Source organism: Poecilia reticulata, linkage group LG5 (genome assembly GCF_000633615.1).
Source record: "Poecilia reticulata strain Guanapo linkage group LG5, Guppy_female_1.0+MT, whole genome shotgun sequence".
Classification (NCBI taxonomy): domain Eukaryota; kingdom Metazoa; phylum Chordata; class Actinopteri; order Cyprinodontiformes; family Poeciliidae; genus Poecilia; species Poecilia reticulata.
The window spans coordinates 22,176,588-22,195,244 of NC_024335.1; the positions used below are offsets into that span (position 1 = coordinate 22,176,588).

An 18,657-nucleotide genomic window follows, 5' to 3' on the forward strand; every position below is an offset into this window, starting at 1 on the left:
TGGTAATGTGGAACCCTGTAATGCTGTCTGTCTTTTTCACTTTTTTGCTATTGAGGTTCAAGTTTATGGCCAAAAAAAATAATCTAGTTCAAGGATTTTTTAATTTTTTTATTTTTTTTTAGAGAGAAAATGTGCTCTGTCTCAGATTCCTGTGGAAATTGTTCCCTCAGACTTTTAATCGTTTAAACCCTGGAGTTCGTCTGCTCAGAAATGAGCGCCATGACCTTTGGATTAAAGCAAACCGGAGCTCAGAAGGAGGCGGAGAATAATCCCGTTTTGTTTCCGGGACCTGCGAATGGGGGAGGAGTGAGCCTGGAGGTGAGCTCAGTCATTAAGAGTGAAAGAGATGAAGCACTAAAGTGTCTGCGGTGCAAAAATGAGCAGAAGAAGGTCAAGTGACAAAGCTGCATGATACAGAACCGCCTGTGAGCGATGGGAAGCGAGATCCTCATCTTTATTGTCTCACTTGTCTGCTTAGGTCCTAATCAAAGTCCCGACTGCTTTTAATAGTTTTCGTGGAGAAAACAAAATGAAATGCTTTTTGGTTCGCTGTGTTTTTATCTTCGCGATGCTGCAGCGTAGCGTCAGGCAGACGGCTGCTTCACCGGACACAGGTGAGTATCCGAAACTGGAGATTAAAAAAAAAAAAAAAAAAAAACTGAGATGGAAAAGCAAGCCTGTGATGATGGCCTGCAGAGAACACCCTGCATAAATATCCAGGTGGAAAAGTTGCTCTCTCATCTTTTACTGTGCATAATTTACAAACGGGGTTATTGTCAGTGCAGCTTTGGCTGAAAGGGAGAGAAGCAATCTCATCCCTCCAGCCGTAAAATGAAATTAACCAGGCATGCCAGAGATACAGGGGAATAGTTCAGAGCAAAGCAGATGTGTTAGAATGGCCTAGTCAAAGCCCAAACCTTCTTCAATAAGACAATCTGTGGCTTGAAATCTCATTAAGCTGGAGCTACAATCACATTCAGTAAATTGGTTCCAATAGGTTTGTTTGTGAGATTAAAGGTACATTTTGGAAATAACAACCATAATTTAAGCAGGTATTATTCATATCTTTAATTAAACCCACTATTCTTATTGGTCTGATGTAACATGCTAATGTCCTGCTTTCATTGGCTGTAAGTGAAAAATAACAGAAATAAAGACTTGAACACATTATTTTCAGTAATTTTCTAGTTGGTTGAATACAACGGGACTTTGCAAAAAAGAATGAACAAAATGTAGAAAAAATACAGTTTTAGTTGCAGTGAAAGATGTTTATGCAAAGTTTTAACACCACACGTTTCAGATTTCTATTTGCATAAAAAATAAATAATATTACTTTATTTCATTTCGAAATTATATGTTGGTTGAAATGTGACAAAATGTGAAGAAAGTTTAAAAAAATTCTATAAATCCTTGATATTAAAAGTTTACTATACTGAGATACTGAATTAGAAGACATAAAATGTTTCTCAGCTCAGCTAAACAAGCTAAAGTTTAAAAACTTGGAAGACAGGAGATCAGCGAGCAAGATAAATATTTAAAGGCTGATGACAAGCCTCCACTGAGCTTTGCATGCAATGCTGGTTAAAAATCGCCAACCTTTACGAAACAACAGATCATTTCGTCACCGTCTGGTTTGGGCAAGTTTTTACTTGGATGGTGCTGACTCAGAGCTCTAATGTTGTGCTTCACTTCATAAGTGCTAAACGGGCATTTAATTAAGGAGAACACTTTGTGATCTAATCAGTGAAATTATCTGTAATAATTATAATTACCAGAAGTCACCCCAGGATATCTCAGATGGAGAACATATTTAAAGTACTCTAAGCTTAAGTGCTTTTTACAGTCACATTCTAGACTTGAAAACCTTTGCTGTTTTTCCATAACTGCTGTTTATTATATCTCTTTTAAATATTATGATTTTGTAGTATTAAATTAGTTAAAGCTCAGACAAAGCAAAGCAAATGTATAGATGCTATTTAAAGGGGCAGTATCATGATAAGTCGACCTTTATGTCATGTTATAATGTCATTCCCTCATCAGAAACATACCTGGAGGGTTTTCATGATTCATGCGTGCTTGAGAAATCCTTTAATATCCATGGCAACCATTCACCTGTGCAAAACATCTGATTGGACCAGTACCGCCTTCAAAACAAAGCTCCTCCTCAGTTTCCAAGCCTCTGAGCTTCCCCTCACTCCTTCAGCAGCAATAGCACATCTGCTGAACTCAATGTAGGAGCTACTTCTCAGTGAAAGACTGGTAAAAAAAAAAAAAGTAAAATAAAATAAAGAGCAGGAGTTTTTAAAGAGACAGAGACCTAATTTCAAGGCGTTAAGTCATGTTTATACATAACATTTTTATAACAACTGAAGGAAACATAGTTACTTGATTGTGCTATAAAATGCCACCATGTGCCTGGAAGACACCTCACTGCCCCTTTAAACCATAAAGCATGATTATAATTAAAAGTATTTGTATTATTCAAATTTAAAATGTTTGGGATTTTTAGAATGAAATAACTGGACCACTGCTTTCTCCCTTGACCTTTGTAGATAGTGTGTTTTTACATCTACATATTGACCTACAAGTAAGTGACTGCTGTGTTTTTGTTTCTGACCAGACCAGGATCGTTTCGTCACAGTCTGGTTATTTCTGTCTAAGCAACAAGGCTGCAAGTCTGCAGAAAAACATATTCTGATGCAAATCTGCTAGATATGAACGTTAATAGGAGTGGAGGGAGGCATGTTTACTCTGAGATACTATATTCAATTTACATAAAAAACTGCGATGGGCTTGGAGAGTTTCAGCTTGAAAGTAGTTTGACTCAGAACCTTACATTTCTTCCACATGAAATGAATAGACTATATTATTAATTTGTGCTTTCTTACCTTCTGCAAGGTGAGAAGTTGGAGGTGAAGTTAGTCTAAGTTGGGAAGGATGGTTTAGCATCTGTGTGTTTGATCTCAGTGCATTTTGAACGGATGCTCTGTGAGCTTCACAGGATCATTAACATATTTTTCATTCATCTTTGCTGCTGTCCTCAGTGGCAGATGGCCCTGGCACCAGATGAGGCCGGTTCTCTGGCAGATGACATCCTCACATCGCTCAGACATGAACTCATTCACCTGAACATTTCTGCAGAGGAATGTAGAGAGCAGAAAATTCCTCTGCATGCATTTTTACCAAGAAACGGGATGCATCCGATGTGTGTGTACCTCATTACCTCTGTACTTCCACTGAGGTTTCCCTTCACTAAGCCTGTTTAAAATTTTCTCCTGATGTTTCAAAAGATAGTTTATTGAGATTGATGTTGAACTGATCATTTATGGAGTTAAAACTACCAGTTAGTTTAAAACACTTTTTTTTATTTTTGTGAGTGGCCTGTCTTTTTATGTAGTGCTTTGTCGAGTCAGAGGACTCTGAAGCACTTCACGCTTCATTCACACACTAAGGTACATTGGAGCCACAGCTGCCAGGAGCAGACTGACAGAAATCAGGTTCATTGATTAACAAAATAAAATCAGTTTCTTTAGTCAGTAATAAAGTTAATTGAATCCGAAGCATAAATTAAACCTTTTCTGGAGAATTTGAAATGCTTTTAAAGAAGAAAGGAATCAATCAATCAATCAAATTTTATTTGTATAGCACATTTTAGCAGCAAGGCATTTCAAGGTGCTTTACATAATTAAAGAAAAAAGAAAAACAGTATGTGACATTAATAAATAGATGAAAAGTAAAGATAAAAACGTTAAAAACATCGAAGACATCAAAACCCGCACACTAATCCTAATTTAACCATAAGCAACTCTAAATAAGTGGGTTTTAAATTGAGATTTAAAAGCACTGAGTGTTTCAGCTGTTTTACAGTTTTCTGGAAGTTTGTTCCAAATCTTTGCAAATCTTTAAAGGAAGATTTATTTCAGTGTTTGGATATTTCTCAAAATGAATAAACATAAAATAAGTTTTATAAAGATAATGGGGAGGCATATTACATGTGATAACAAAGCTTACATGTCTACCTACAGCTATGAAAATAACTTTAGCTGGTTTATTGGGTGATTTGATTCTGTTTGAAATGTTCAAGATCATGACATTATCACCCAGGATTTAAAAATACACTAAAATGTCATGTTTATAATCTGGTTTAATTTCACTTGACATAAGTATAGTGTATATAGTATATAGTACAGTAAGGCACAATAGTTATATGCCCCAAATCATTTATACCGCTGTAGATTTGAATACAGTATGTAAACATCTGGTTTCAACTGAGTCTGAATTGATTTGAGAAAATGTACTAAATACAACAAAATATAACTTTTACTAAAAAAAAACCAGTGCTGTGACTTTTAAATGACGGGCTGAGACAGAGAGACCTGGATCTGTATTAAAATCTCACAAAAGTGTGATTTGCTGCATAAAAGTCCCTGCCAGGCATTTCTCCCCCTCGATATTTAGTTTCCCTCCACTTTTATGTGATAAATTGACTTTTCTAATCAAATCCCTTGCTTCCTCATTACTGTAGAGCAAAATATTGCTTGTAGCAACATTAAATTCAAATTAACTCCAGTATTTTCTGATGTGTTGATAATCGTGGCTCATATTCCTGTTGATGCATCTCATTGTTATATGAATCCCTCCTTGGGGACCGTAACTGCACCTCTGAAAGTAATAAGACCAGCCATTATTCTGATTCTAAATCTGTTCAGTTTCTTATATATATATAATTGTAATGCTATATCTTATTATTCCTGCTAGTATGTGGTATAATGAGGAGGAACGACACCTCATTAGTTGCCACTTTAAAAAAAACATTTCCATGTAGTGTAAACAGGAGTGACTGTATCTTCATCCAGCTTTTACAGTTCAGTGTGTTGTTGCTTCTTCAAAGCCAATATTCTTTATAGTTTTAGACAGATTGAAGAATAATAGTAGGTATGTCCCATTTTGACTCAAACTAAAATAACTATTGGATAAATTATCCTAATCTTGGTTCAGTCGTCTTCTGACTCAGCTTGCTGTAAGTTTCATTCATGCTGGAATAATGTTTTTTGGGGGGGTCAAAAGTTACTAAAACATTAAATATGTAAATATCAGTTTTGTAAGTTACTTTTAAAAAATAAACTTTTAATCTTTTAATCAAAAATCTAATTTTACACATTTTTATACTTCCATTTTGGTCTCAGCTGCTTCTAAAAACAAACCAAGCACTTAAAAAAAACCACATAGTTGTTTTTTAGGGCAACAAGTTAATGTTTGTTGGAGTCTGAAAATGAACCATTTCAAAACTTTAGTCCCATTCCACTGGCACTGCACCGTTACCTAGCAACCCCAGCCAGCCCAGCCCCGTTACCTAGCAACCCATGGGAAACTCCAGAATGTGACCAGCTGGTTTGAAGGCTGTATGCTCTGTTCAGTGACTGCTGGAAAAGACAAGTGTTTTGAAGCCTCTTCCTGCATTCTTGTTGGTTGTTCAGATCTTGTTTCTGCTTTTCAAAGATATACTGTTGTATAATTGTGTGTCTGTCGGCAGCCATTTTCACTTGTGAGTGTAAGTGTTGAGTTGGGTGGCATGGCCAGTAGAAGTTTATTAGGATTTAAAGTGACAAGAGGCCCTGAAACAGCTCAAAATAGGCAGAACTGACCAGACTAAAATATCATTGCCTAACAATGAACTTGTGTAGAAAAAAATTTAATTGACATGTTTTGTTTATCCCATAGACCTATCCTAACCTGTTCAAGAAAGCATAATAGGATAGCTTTAAGTCTGAAATGTTATTATTTAAATGATCTTATTTTCTGCCCTCCTCAGAGTTGAACTGCTGTGAAGGGGACATTCTCCTGTTGCTGGACTCCTCTGGAAGCGTGACCACTTCTGAGTTCTCTAGCTTTTTGACCTTCACCGCCAGCCTCCTCCACCCGTTTACCCTGGGCCGGGGCCACGTCAGGGTGGCTCTGCTGCTGGTGGGCACCACCCCTCACCTGGAGTTCAGCCTGGACGTCCACAGCAACCAGGAGAGTCTGCTGAGAGCCCTGCAGAGTGTCAACCAGCAGCAGGGAGACACCAACACGAAGGCCGCCATAGAGGTGGCACAGCGGCTGCTGTCGGACACAGACGGGGACGTGCCCAAGGTGCTGCTGTGGCTGACGGACGGAGTCCAGACTGGAGACGTGGAGGAGGCAATGTCTGAGCTGAAGGCTCGGGGAGTTTATGTGTTAATTGTTTATACGATTCATGGCAACCACCGGGTGCTACAGCGCGTGGCGACGCCTCCGCTGGAGTCACACCTGTACTCTGTGGACATGGAAAGCATCGACATCATCACAGACGACCTGAGGGAGGCCATCATCAGTATGTGTGTGTGTGTTTTTAAATGTGTAATTAACTACAAATGATTAGCCTGGTAAAAGAAAAAAAAAAACAGCCCCTCATCAGATGCTATTTGCTCCGAACAGACGGTATGGGCTCTCAGAGTCGGAGGCATGGACTCTGTTGAAGTTTTAAATGTGTCCCATTATTTGGAAGTGTGGCCAACATGGCCTGAATGGCTTCATTCACTTCTTCCCCTGCCATTTCCAAAACTACAGGCAGACTCCAATTACAAAACGATGCAGAAAATAAACGTCATTGTTCAAAACTTCTCCTGTTTGCTGATTGAGAAATTCAACTTAATGGGAGAAATCCCAGACCAAGAGAGATTAGAATCAAGCAAAATTGTGTAGAAAGGCAAAACTCAGGCTAATAAATGAAACATATGGTTAGAAAGTACATTCTATTGTCTTCACATCTTTTTTTTTCTGTAGAAATCATTCGTGCAGAACGACTGAGCGTGGGTCGCTTGACTTCCCATAGTGCAGTGCTGCAGTGGCGTCCTGTTCTGGCTGATGACAGCGGTCACTATGAGCTGAGCTATAAAGCTGTGGATGATCAACGCTCTGAGAAAACCACAGTTCTCCCCAGCAGCTCCAGCCAGGCAGAGCTGACCCAGCTGCAGCCCGACACGACGTACACGGCCTCCCTCCGGCCCGAGTCCAACCAGCAGCTGCACAGCACACTGTCTGTGCAGTTCACTACGCTCCCTGGTAAAAATCACATGTCCGCTTTTTATTATTTACTCTTCCTTCTCCTTTACTAACCATAGAAAAGACAGAGGAGTAATGTGTTTTTTAAAATATATATCAAGTTTTTGCGATGTGAAACATACATGAATTATGGAATAATAAGAATATGTGTGTGTAGCAGATTACTGGACAAAGAAAAACACACATAATGATATCAATAAAACAAAACAAACAACAAAACAGCAATGCAACAAACAATTACGTAAAATCACCATATACGCTTTATAATGCCTGTCTATAAAGGCATGGGTGACACATTAAGAGACAGACTGCATTTGGATCAATCTCATACTGAATGAAATGGCTCAAAAACTGCTGCAAGAGACTTCAAAATTTATTAATGAATTCATGTCTCCACATGGAGGATCTCATTAAGTTCAGATTACCACATTTTGAAAGGGGAAACTTTATCCGATTTCTACAATTTTAAGCTTATTTTTTTGGCTATTACCATTCCATCGATACATCGCAGTCATTTGCATAGAGATGTTTCAGTTCATAATTGAAGCAGAATATTAAAATAAAACAATATTTTATTTTTGAAAACCAGTTGAAAATGTCTCACTTATACTGGTAGAGTTTGAGACAAGGGGTCATGAGTAAAGTCTTAAACGCAACTATTTCTGCATCGCTCTCTTTAAAAATGTTTTTCACACTCAATTTATCCCAATTTACACTTTAACTTTAGCATCTAGATGAAAAACTCTCTGGGCCACTCAAATTAAATAATTGACTTTGAGTCTAATTAAGACAGATTTAGCCTAATCAAGAACTTTTGGCCTAATTTGCATTTATTAAATTAACTGAAATTACAGCAAACATCTTAACTGTGAATCAAGAGGTTGGTTTAAAATCAGCATGTTGTTTTTCATCATTTCATTTAGATGTTTTAAGTCCAGCAGAGGTCACCTTGTCGGACCCTGGTCCCCGTCAGGTCCGTGTCAGCTGGGGCCCGTTGCAGCCGGACCGAGTGCAGCGATACACTCTGGAGTACGGAGCGATTCCAAGCGGTCGCGTTCACACTGTGGATGTAAGCAACCAGAAAAGCTCTGTGTTCCTGAGGAACCTGGAACCAGGCACTCGGTACCTGATCACAGTGAGCGCTCTGCACCGCGATGGAAAGGAGGCGGCCATGTCTGTGAGAGCCTGCACTCAGGAAGGTTGGTGCATCAGGATCAGCTCCTGCTTCAATGTCAGTGTCGATTTATTTATATAGCAAACAACAAATGTTGTTTCATAGAATAAAAATGGATCTTGATATAAAAGCAGTACGGACATGATGAACACAAATTGCAAAACTCTGGTCACCTCTGACTTTTATCTTAAATCTAGGAATATATCAGGGTATTGGTTCAACTCAGGATAATGTTGCAACATTTGTTACATTTTCAGCTGGTGTGGTTCACTGTCACACTGCATTGTGTCAAATCAAACAATTGAAAAAACTGTTCCCCTCCTCGCCTGTGGTGTCGCTGCACCAAGAACCAATAAATGAAACGACACAAAACCCTCCAAAAAAAGATATGAGCGTAACTTCCTTCTTCACAAAATGAAAACAAAAATGGAGTGTCGTCAGATTTCAGTGATGGAGGGTTTCTCTTCTGTCCTTGGTCAAATCCACAAACCATTTCATTGTCCCGCTGATGTAGGACTCTTGCGTTTGTTTTGGTTGTATTTACCCAGCATGCCTTGAGGTATAGTCAGCTTCCTGAATCTGGACTGGTCTCCAATCCATTCAAACCGGGCCAGAGTTCATATTAATCATGTTCACCTGAGACAAAGGTTTTTAGGCGGACCAGAGTTTGTTTTTCTAGTCCATAACGGAGTTTGATTGCGCATTGATGTCTTTCCAAATAAACTGGACTTTCTATACAATCAAACCAGAGTTTGTTTAAAGTGGACTAAACACTGCTGGTGTGAACACACCCTATGAGAAAAATGGTTGGTTGAGCGAAGTGCTCTTACTAGGTTGTGGATGTTAAGAATGCAGAAATATGATGGAGTTAAGCTTTTTAAATGATAAAAGTAAGCAATTAAATCTTGAAATAAATCCTAGAAGCCAGAATCAGAGACATGAGTTCTTGGTTTTTAGTACCTGTTAAAAGACAAGTTGTTGAATTTTGGATGATTTGTAGGTGATGAAGAGATGATTTAGAAGTTCTAGCCCGGGGTACAAAGCCAACCCAGAGATAATAACAGTGACTCACAGTTAATTGTGGAATTTTGTCAAATTTAAAGTGTTTTATATATTTGTTGAAGCCGTTTTCCCTGCATTACAGAAACTGGTGTGTGTTTGTTTTTCTGCAGAAGCTAGGCCCGCCCTGACTGACCTCCGGCTGACCCTCACAGATCGGCTGGAAGGGAATGAGGTTCAAGCGTCCTGGCAGACCAACACAGAAGGACTGAAAGGTTACTGGGTCAGCTGGGAGAGAAAAGGTTCCCAGAACTCCCAGTCAGAACGCTCCCTCTCCACCGCTTACCTTCCCCCTTCGCCGCCTTCAGTCCGACTTGCCTACCTCGCTCCGAACAGCCAGGTGTGTGTGTCTCCGGTCTACAGCTCGGGTCGAGGAGATGGGATCTGCTGCACTGCCAAGACAAACGGCGGGTAGATGGCCTGACAGGATCCTTTCATCTAATTACTGCAATTATATTCATAAAGCTTCAGGTTCTTATTGGAGTCTCACTGTCTCTGTGGAGTATTCCAGTCTGTGTGGATGAACACTGGGGAGTCAAACCGAGTATCTTACAACACTGCAGATACATCCTAGTCTGTTATCTTATTTCCTGAGGTTCGTTTTATTTGTGTACAGAAGATTTAGAGCAAAACTCAGTCATGAAGATACTTTAATATTAGTGCAAACTGTCTCTTGTTTGTACCATCACTTACTTCATGTAAATAAATGAAAACCTGGAACAAACACAATCCTTAAGCTTCTAACATTTCTGTGATTTTAGCTATGATCTCCACTTCCTACATTTATTTTGCTGCTCCGGTTTTCTTAGAATTGCTTTAAGAGAATTAATCCCTTCGTTTAATTCCTTGTCTAATTAGTAAAATTTTCTCTAAAACATCCAATAGAAACACTTCTTCATAATCAAATTGAACCAGTGTTTATTAGGGCTAATTATTGATCAATTAATTCACATTTATGTAAAGCACATCACTTATGCTAACTTCATGTCAACTCGTTTTCTTTTTTCTTACACATTTATCGCCATCTAGCGGCTGGATCAAGTACAGTTGTGGTAAAAAGAAAGCACACCCCGAGTCAAAATCATCCATTTTTTAAACAATTCACAAAACTATTCAAGTCTCAGTTTAAATCCATAACTTCAAACATGTTGATATTTAAAACTTAAAAGCAAAAATGCACATCCCAAAAATTTCTACAAAATACAGAACCATTTAATAAATTAGAATATTATTAAAATATTTTCTCAGTAACTCAGTTCAATAAGTCAAACACATTACAAAGACTAATTACAGACAGATTGATGTGTTCAACTCTATTTTAGTCAGTTTTACATTAATGAAAACAGGACAAAAAGGACCAGTCAGAAAAATATGAAGAAAAAAAAAACATTTTAATACAGAAAATATGAGCTTCATAAAAAGCATGTTTAATACCTGCTTAAATGTTATGTTTAACAGATACTTTTAATCAGACCAATCAGCCTCATTGGACCGTTTATTGTAATTGATTTAATTTGACTTTATGTTAGCAGCGTACTCTCCTATCAGACTGAATCCATATTACATTCAAGTCTGAGTAATGAGGCACCCGACGATCCCACCGGTGGAATCACTTTTCACGTGTTTTATAGCTCTCCTGTATGGAGCAACAACCGGTACAAGTGACTCTTTTTTTTTTTTTTTTACTTTTTCGCTAAAGGTGGGTTTAACCCTTTTCCTGCTGGAGTTCCTGTTGGAGTTGACAAGTAAAAATTGCCAGGCGGATATTTGAGAGATAGGTGTAAAAGGGACACCTAACCCTTCGAAAATTACCCCACATACAAGTTTTGCCCAAAATGTTATGGTTTTACCGTTATTTAAAAACAGCTGACAAGATTTAAAGATCCTGGACCTTTAAATTTCGCCTTATAAAACACACTAGTAAACAACAACTTAGTTGCGCCGACCAGACATGTTGGCGCAACTATGTTGCGCTCAGGGCCGGCCCAAGGCAAAGCAAACTAAGCAGCTGCTTAGGGACCAAGGGCCACTAAGGGGCCCCCTCAGTGGAGCTGATTTTTTTTTTAGTAATCATTTCTGTCATTATAATATCAAAAACACACAATTTCACTATGAAGTGATATGTTTTTACAATAAAACATATTTAATAATGTATGTAGAAATTAATATTTTATTGATAAAAAGAAAAAAATAATTTCTATTGGGCCCCCTGCTGGCCGCGGTAGGTACCGCACGCTTCGTCGGTATCATGAGCTGCAACGTGCAGCTCGTGATACCGACGCTCTGGAGTACGGAGCGATTCCAAGCGGAAATCTTGGAACTTCTAACGTCCAAAGCTTCGGTTAGAAGTTAAGTTAGCAAAACAATGTCTCAAAAAAGGACTTATCCTTCAGAGAGGGAGAAAAGAAAGAGGAAGAATAGAAAAAAGCCAATATAAAGGTTTGTTTTAATGTGCCTTGGTAATGTAATGTAATTTAAAATATTTGTAAAGCTGCTAGCTTGATAGCGACCTGGAACGGTCCAGTTCAACAGCCAAACATTTATGCTACACCTTTTGTATTTATGTGAAACTAAGTTTACACTTTAAATGAGTGGATTCTCCTGCTTGGCTCTATATATTTCTGAGGTATTTTTGGCTTCAAAACGCCGTGTTTGATAACGTTTGATAATAATTACAACTTCTCAATGTTTGACATTGTCTAGCAAAAGGTTTTTACGTCAGGCTACATAGCTGCTACATCGATGAGCTGCTCTATGCTGTAGTTGGGGATATGTTGTTTGCTGCTGAGCATAATCATTTTGTGGCTAAAACAAACATTGTTTTTACATAAACTTCTAAGTTATGTGAAACTTCTGTTAAAATCATTTGAAGGCTCAAAGTCAGTCTGGTACCGGTACCGGTCCACATTCTCAGGGGAGAAAGACTCTCCTGGTAAAAACTAAATTTTTAGCTATTGGAGTTACGTTTAAGAGAAATGTATTTAATCATAGAATGTCATGAATATGTGTGTAGGGCTGCACCGATTGCAGTTTTCTGGCCGATCGCCGATTACCGATCTTTAAGAAGCCTAACCTGCCGATTTTTTTGTCTGAAATGTTGCGAAATATAGCAAGAAAGTTACAGAGTAACCTCATTGGTAACAGTGGGGTGAATATTTTTAACAGTAAACGTGCAGACCTGACCTTGTTGATCTGTCAGTCAAACCTCTCACTGCAGATCAGAAGAGGACAGAGGCTGATTTATAGACCTTGGCTGACAAAGATAAGATTAGGGGATAAGATGGGCTTCATGTGTAAGTATCGGCCAATCACAATCCCCCAAAATTAAGGAAATCGGTGCCCAGAAATCAACTGGTCAATAAATCAGTTGGCCAATAAATGTAACCTATATGATACATAATGTAAACAGCACTGCCAGACATGCAATAAGTTTATAGCAGGTATGTGAATGATCTAATGATAGGACTGCTGATTGCAGCCGGTCCACATTGTTAGTATAACTAGAGGGCCCCAAAACCAAATTTCGCTTAAGGCCCCATGGAGGCTTGGGCCGGTGTTCTGACTATCTGTCACACCCGTCAATCCAGCATACCCTATAGTAATGAGCATGCGCACATCGATGTTACGTCAGATACTGCTTACTCAGATTTCTTATAAATCTGTCATACCTGCGTGTTATGTTTCTCAGACGTTTACGGTAAATTTTATTTAATTAAGCTGCTATGTTAATCAAACATATTAACATAAATGACTTTTGCTGTTTCCAATATCGTTACCATACTCTAAACAAGACATTAGTCCCGTTTACCGTCACTATTACTACAAATACTGTTTGACTACAAATTTGGTCTCCCACAGAATATTTTGTCCCTATAGCTAATCTACCTTTTTAATATTTCAATATTTCTTTAGAAAACTGCACGAAATATGTCCTAAAAATAGCACATGAATAACGCTCTATGATCACCGAAGCTGTTAGGCAACAAGCAGAACAACACCTCTTTCTGGACACTGCATGGAAATAACTACATTTTTCTTATTTTCTTTTTTTTTATTTACCGTAAACTTCCGAGAATTAAAACACACAAAATGAAACATCTACAGGTATGACAGATTTATAAGAAACGTAACATCGATGTTACAAAGATCACTCGAGCATAAGCTCATTACCTTCCCAATCTTCCTCATTCGTTTCTGGAAGCTAAAATCAAAGAAGTGGGGGAGGGTTTCTTCACACACCCTGGGTGAGAGCTTTTGGTAACTGGTAAAAGTAGCATGTTTCATTGTGATTCTTTACTATATAGCAGAATTGATATTTTATCGCTTTAGAGCGAAGAATGTTCAGTTTTGAAAGCGTAGGGAATCATCTAACTCTGTTTTTGTCTTTGATTTGTGCGTAATTTCATCAGGATGTCTCGCTTGGAGTCAAAGAAAGAGCATTCAGTTTATTATTATATATTATCCTATGCACAATGGTACATTTTGCATATAAATGGGGTATATGTCATGACCAAAGTTTATGTTATACATAGAAAGTGTCATTCAATGTTAATCAGCCATTTACTTTGAACAGATTCACAGTTATGATGTGAAAACATATTTGGCACAGATATTTATAAATGTGCCAAAATTACCTCTGCGAAAATTTGCGCGTGGGAAATTTCTCACTAACACCTTTCTAAAATAAATATGTTTCAACTGATAAGAGTCCAAATTTGGTGAACTCTTACACAATATGTAGATTTAAAAGTCTAAACTACTTTTTTGTGTTAAAAATAATATTTTCGTAGTGTTTTGCAATATTTATTTATAAAAAAATTTTTGGTGAGGTTCAAAAAAATTCTAATTTATTGTTTTTTATGACTAATAATTTATACAGGGTAAAAGCTATAATAGTGCTGACACCAGGAAACCATTTTTTGATGTCTTACCGACTGTGGCTCTGTGGCTAGAGTAGTCATCTTGTGATCGGAAGTTTGTAGGTTTGATTCCAGCTCCTCCTGCCATGTGTCAATGCCCCCCTGGGCATGGCACTTAACCCCAAATTGCTGCATATCGGTGTATACTGTAAATGGGTGAATGTGACTCTAGTGTAAAGTGCTTTGAGTGGTCAAAATGATTGGATAAAGTGCTATATAAGTTCAGTCCATTTACCTTTACAGAGGTACCAAAAGTTTGCACTTTAATCTGACAACAATGAGGCTATTGTTGATTTATTTTTGTATGTTTTTGTCAGGTGCCAATTTAAAGGCAGATTTGAAGGGAACTCACTGTTTCACAGCAGTTTTCTGGAAGTTTATTCCAGATTTGTGATGCATAGAAGCTGACTGCTGCTTCTCCAGTGTTTGATTCTGGCTCTGATTCTGCAGAGCAGACTGGAAGTTGGTGTATATTTTTAAGTAAATTGCTAGATTTTGGAGAGAAGTTGTCGGTATTTGTTCTGCGTATGTGCTGGGCTTGGTGTGTGAAGGTCCGTACTTCCTTCAGAATGATGGCACAAGGAGTAAAGATGCACAGGAAGGACATTTTCCTTAGGGGAGTTATTGATTAATCTCTTGTGGTTAATTGACACACACCTTAATTTCCCAGAAAAAAATTGTGATGCTGGGTGCTCATCACTTTGTTCTTCTGTTTTTCATTTCTCACTCTGAACAACAGATTCCCATCTCTCAGGATCTTGGCAAATGTCAGTTCTCCAAACTTCTTTTTTAATTCTCTCGACAGAGCTAACGGACTGAGTTGAATACCTTCATCCTCCTTCCTAAATTTTATTAGTTTAGATTCCTCCTTAATTATCCTCTTTCAAGCTACATTATTTTCATCCAAACTATTTCCTTCAAGACTCCATTTTAGGGTTGCCACCTTTCAGAAATCAAAATAAGGGACGCACACCACGGCGCATCGGCCTACTCTCACGGGGAGGGACATGCGCTGCAGTGATGGACGTTATTTTACGGCGCTGTTTTTTGTCTATAAAAAGTGATCCATAGAGGTCGGTTTGAGCATCCCAAAATTGTATTCCAGAGTATTGTACCTTAAATATGTTTTAATCAATTAAAAAGTATTTGGTAAACTACCGAAATACTGAGTAACTGATCATAACACCTTATTATTCATATCCTCAGACACCCAAAACTATAAGTTATGTGAACATTCTGGTATTTTACAGAGTACTACCAAAATATTTATAGAAATAAGGAGTTAGGTTTGGAGGATGGCTCAAGACCAAATTTACCAAAGGGGCCAGGATAGTAAGGTAAGGTAATTTTATTTATATTGCACATTTTCAGCAACTAGGTCATTCAAAGTGCTTGACATGATTTAAAAGAAAATACAGACAAAATAAGCCCAAAAAAAGAGGAAATGACTAGAGATGTGCCGATCAGCTATTTTCCTGCCGATACCAATACCGATCCACCCATGAGGGCCGATCGCCGATACCGATCGCCGATACCGATCACATAATTTTTTCTTTTTTTAATCTTAAACACTACCGGTTACATTATGTGGAAAAAGGAACCATGAATTCACCTTAATTTAGACAAAAATTAGTTTTTAATAACTTTTTTCAAGAAGAAAACTAAACAAAACAGGCATTGTGCAAATTGTACTGCTATCAGTAATACTATCTTTAACAGACTGATAACATATGAAGGACCATCAAGGTTATTTTGGCAAAGAGCCAAAATAAAACCTCTCAACATTGCCAAACAAATTCAAGTATAAAACTTAACATTCAAAGGCAAATACAGGATCCATTACAATAAACAATCCTGAGTTACTGAATGAACACTTCCTGATAGCATGGCGGCTAGCTGWTTACTGCTAGCTCTGAGTGGCTGTTTCTGACTGAGCGGAGTAATTATGCAGAGCAGGGAGGAGATAGATTATTTTTTAGAGATTATCTGTCTCATGTTAGGACAGCGAAAGTTTTAATACGTATGTAAAATGTATTTTTTCAAGTTTGATGCTGCAGCTTTAAATAGAGGTTCGGTGTGAGAGTCACTACCAGGTGGAGTAGAAGCGGCTCCGTCTGTGAAATATTACTACCTGTAGCGCGCGGTGCGGCGGCGGTTCAACAGCGAGAGCAGAACCAGCGACTTACATCGCATCTCAAGGACTTAAATTATTTGGCGGGTTATTTCTTTAGCTTTCTGACCGTCATGCTAATCTGGGTGAGTGTTTGTAGCTGCGCCCTGTTTTACCTGCTATCTGATCCTCGATGTAGCCAAACTCCATCAAGTATGGCATTGTTTTTATGCCATATTAGATTCGTCGTGTTGATGCATTTTGACGTTCAATTTTCTGCTGCAACACGCAAACTTCCCCATTCACTCAGTGCGTTATAGTTCCACATCGCTAAGGATTTGTTGCTGCGCGTTTGCTCAGAGTGAAGGAAAGAGGAGAGTTTGTGTGATTGGCAACAAGAGACTGTGATCGGCGATCACAGATCATACACCTTTTCACGGAAATCGGCTGATTATGATCGGTGGCCGATCGATCGGCACACCTCTAGTTAGAATCACAAACATTTTTTACTTGTTTATTCATTGTAAGGCTTCATGTTGTTTTCATGTTGCCTATTTCACATACACTCCTGATCAAAAGCTTTAAATAGAGGTTCGGTGTGAGAGTCACTACTTGGTGGAGAAGAAGCGGCGCTTTGTCTGTGAAATATTACTACCTGTAGCGCGGAGCAGCGGTTCAACAGCGAGAGCAGAACCAGCGTCTTACATCGCAGCTCGAAGACTTAAATAATTTTGCGGGTTATTTGTTTAGCTTTCTGACCGTCATGCTAATCCGGGTGAGTGTTTGTAGCTGCGCGCTGCTTTACCTGCTATCTGATCCTCCATATGTCTTTTTTACTGCAGTGAGCCTCAATGTAGCCAAACTCCATCGAGTAAGGCATTGTTTTTATGTCGTATTAGCTTCTTGTGTTGATGCATTTTGACGTGCTTCAATTTTCCGCCTCGACACGCAAACTTTCCCATTCGCTCAGTGTGATATAGTTCCACATCGCTTAGGATTTGTTGCTGCACGTTTGCACAGTGTGAAGGAAAGAGAAGACCAGCTGCACAGGCAGGCTGCGAAATGAGATGTAGGTGATCGGTATTGGCAACAAGAGCCAATAATCGGCGATCACGATCATGCACTTTTTCACGGAAATCGGCCCGATTATGATCGGTGGCAGATCGATCGGCCATTTGCCCTTAATGTTAGGGCAAATGGTAACATTCAGACAAAACAAAGGGCAAAACAAAGACATGAGTGAAGGCAGTGATGGCAGGGCCATAAAAGCACATTGCTTAGCCTCCCGGCAAAGTCAGAGAGAGGCATTATTATCGAGACCTGATGTCCTTGGGAGCATGCAGCTGTTAGTCATGGGTGAGGTGAGGTGGGAAGGAGCATTATGTTTACTTAACCTCAAGGAAATTGGAAATTTGCAGCCCTTCCAAGGTAACATGGGCAAAGCCAATTCAGAAACAGAATGTCTTAGGTCGGGTAGATTATAAATTTCAATCTTCCCAATTGAAATTCCCAATTATCCAAATTAGTTTGGATAATTAGTTTCAAAACTAGCAACTTCTCCAAGGTCGATTCCAACTCATTACCGAGTTTTAGAGTCCTCGTCTCTGTCCACACCAACAGTCTGAGTGTTCGCCAGTTCAGCCAAGTCCATCACAAATTTGTCGAAAATCCAGGAATCCACTAGCTCAAAACAGCAGAAATCCTGTTATCATGAATAAATCCAGGGTGAATCCTGCCGGATGTGTCCCCGCAGGACAGGAGGGCTCTCCTGTGCCCAGACTTCTCGTCAAAAATTTGATCAATTGCATTGATTGCCGTTAATGTTAGGGCAAATGGCAACATTCAGACAAAACAAAGGGCAAAACAAAGACATGAGTGAAGGCAGTGACGGCAGGGCCATAAAAGCACATTGCTTAGCCTCCCGGCAAAGTCCGAGAGAGGCATTATTATCGAGACCTGATGTCCTTGGGAGCCCTTGGGAGAGACTGGTCCATAATTTGTAGATTTGGATGATGTGCAAAGAAAGGCTCCAAAAATATAGAAAAAGAAAGGACAAAAACAGAGCAAGCAGGGCAGGCATGGGCAGGAAGGGAGCAGAGGAAAAAAGTGTCCTCCTTCATCGAGACCAAAATATTCACCAGTGAGAATCATCATGTGCTTATTCAATAGCCGTTTGACTAAAACGTTTTCCACAATTCCCACAAGAAAACGGCTTTTCACCAGTGTGAATCTTCATGTGCTGAGTTAAATTCTCTTTTTGACTGAAACCTTTTCCACAGTTCCCACATGAAAACGGCTTTTCACCAGTGTGA

At 38.9% G+C, this 18,657-nt stretch overlaps 2 protein-coding genes across 3 annotated transcripts in view; one reads left to right on the top strand and one right to left on the bottom strand.

The window, feature by feature from the left end:
* The first annotated feature begins 309 nt into the window (after window positions 1-309).
* On the top strand, window positions 310-10,039 carry LOC103465167 (von Willebrand factor A domain-containing protein 1). 2 transcript variants are annotated; one of them, XM_008409780.1, is made up of 5 exons: window positions 310-614; window positions 5,813-6,352; window positions 6,805-7,083; window positions 8,007-8,282; window positions 9,430-10,039. In XM_008409780.1, the coding sequence occupies exons 1-5, from the start codon at window positions 530-532 to the stop codon at window positions 9,729-9,731; spliced, it is 1,482 nt and encodes a 493-aa protein (XP_008408002.1). In that variant the 5' UTR covers window positions 310-529; the 3' UTR covers window positions 9,732-10,039. The 2 variants fall into 2 exon arrangements, with proteins under 2 accessions (XP_008408002.1, XP_008408003.1); XM_008409781.1 differs by lacking the exon at window positions 310-614 and adding an exon at window positions 5,385-5,468.
* Window positions 10,040-17,924: 7,885 nt separating this feature from the next.
* Window positions 17,925-18,657, bottom strand: part of LOC103465203 (zinc finger protein 470-like) — a 12,345-nt gene continuing 11,612 nt past the window's right edge. Inside the window, exon 3 of the mRNA XM_017304639.1 lies at window positions 17,925-18,025. Within this exon, the coding sequence (XP_017160128.1) occupies window positions 17,925-18,025 (101 nt within the window). The remainder of the gene's footprint in view (window positions 18,026-18,657) is intronic.

Coding starts and splice junctions, on each gene's coding strand:
- LOC103465167 (XM_008409780.1), top strand. CDS start 530: ATGAAATGCTTTTTGGTTCGCTGTGTTTTTATCTTCGCGATGCTGCAG. Junction 6,353..6,804: donor CCTGAGGGAGGCCATCATCA/GTATGTGTGTGT, acceptor TTTTTTCTGTAG/AAATCATTCGTGCAGAACGA. Junction 8,283..9,429: donor GAGAGCCTGCACTCAGGAAG/GTTGGTGCATCA, acceptor GTTTTTCTGCAG/AAGCTAGGCCCGCCCTGACT.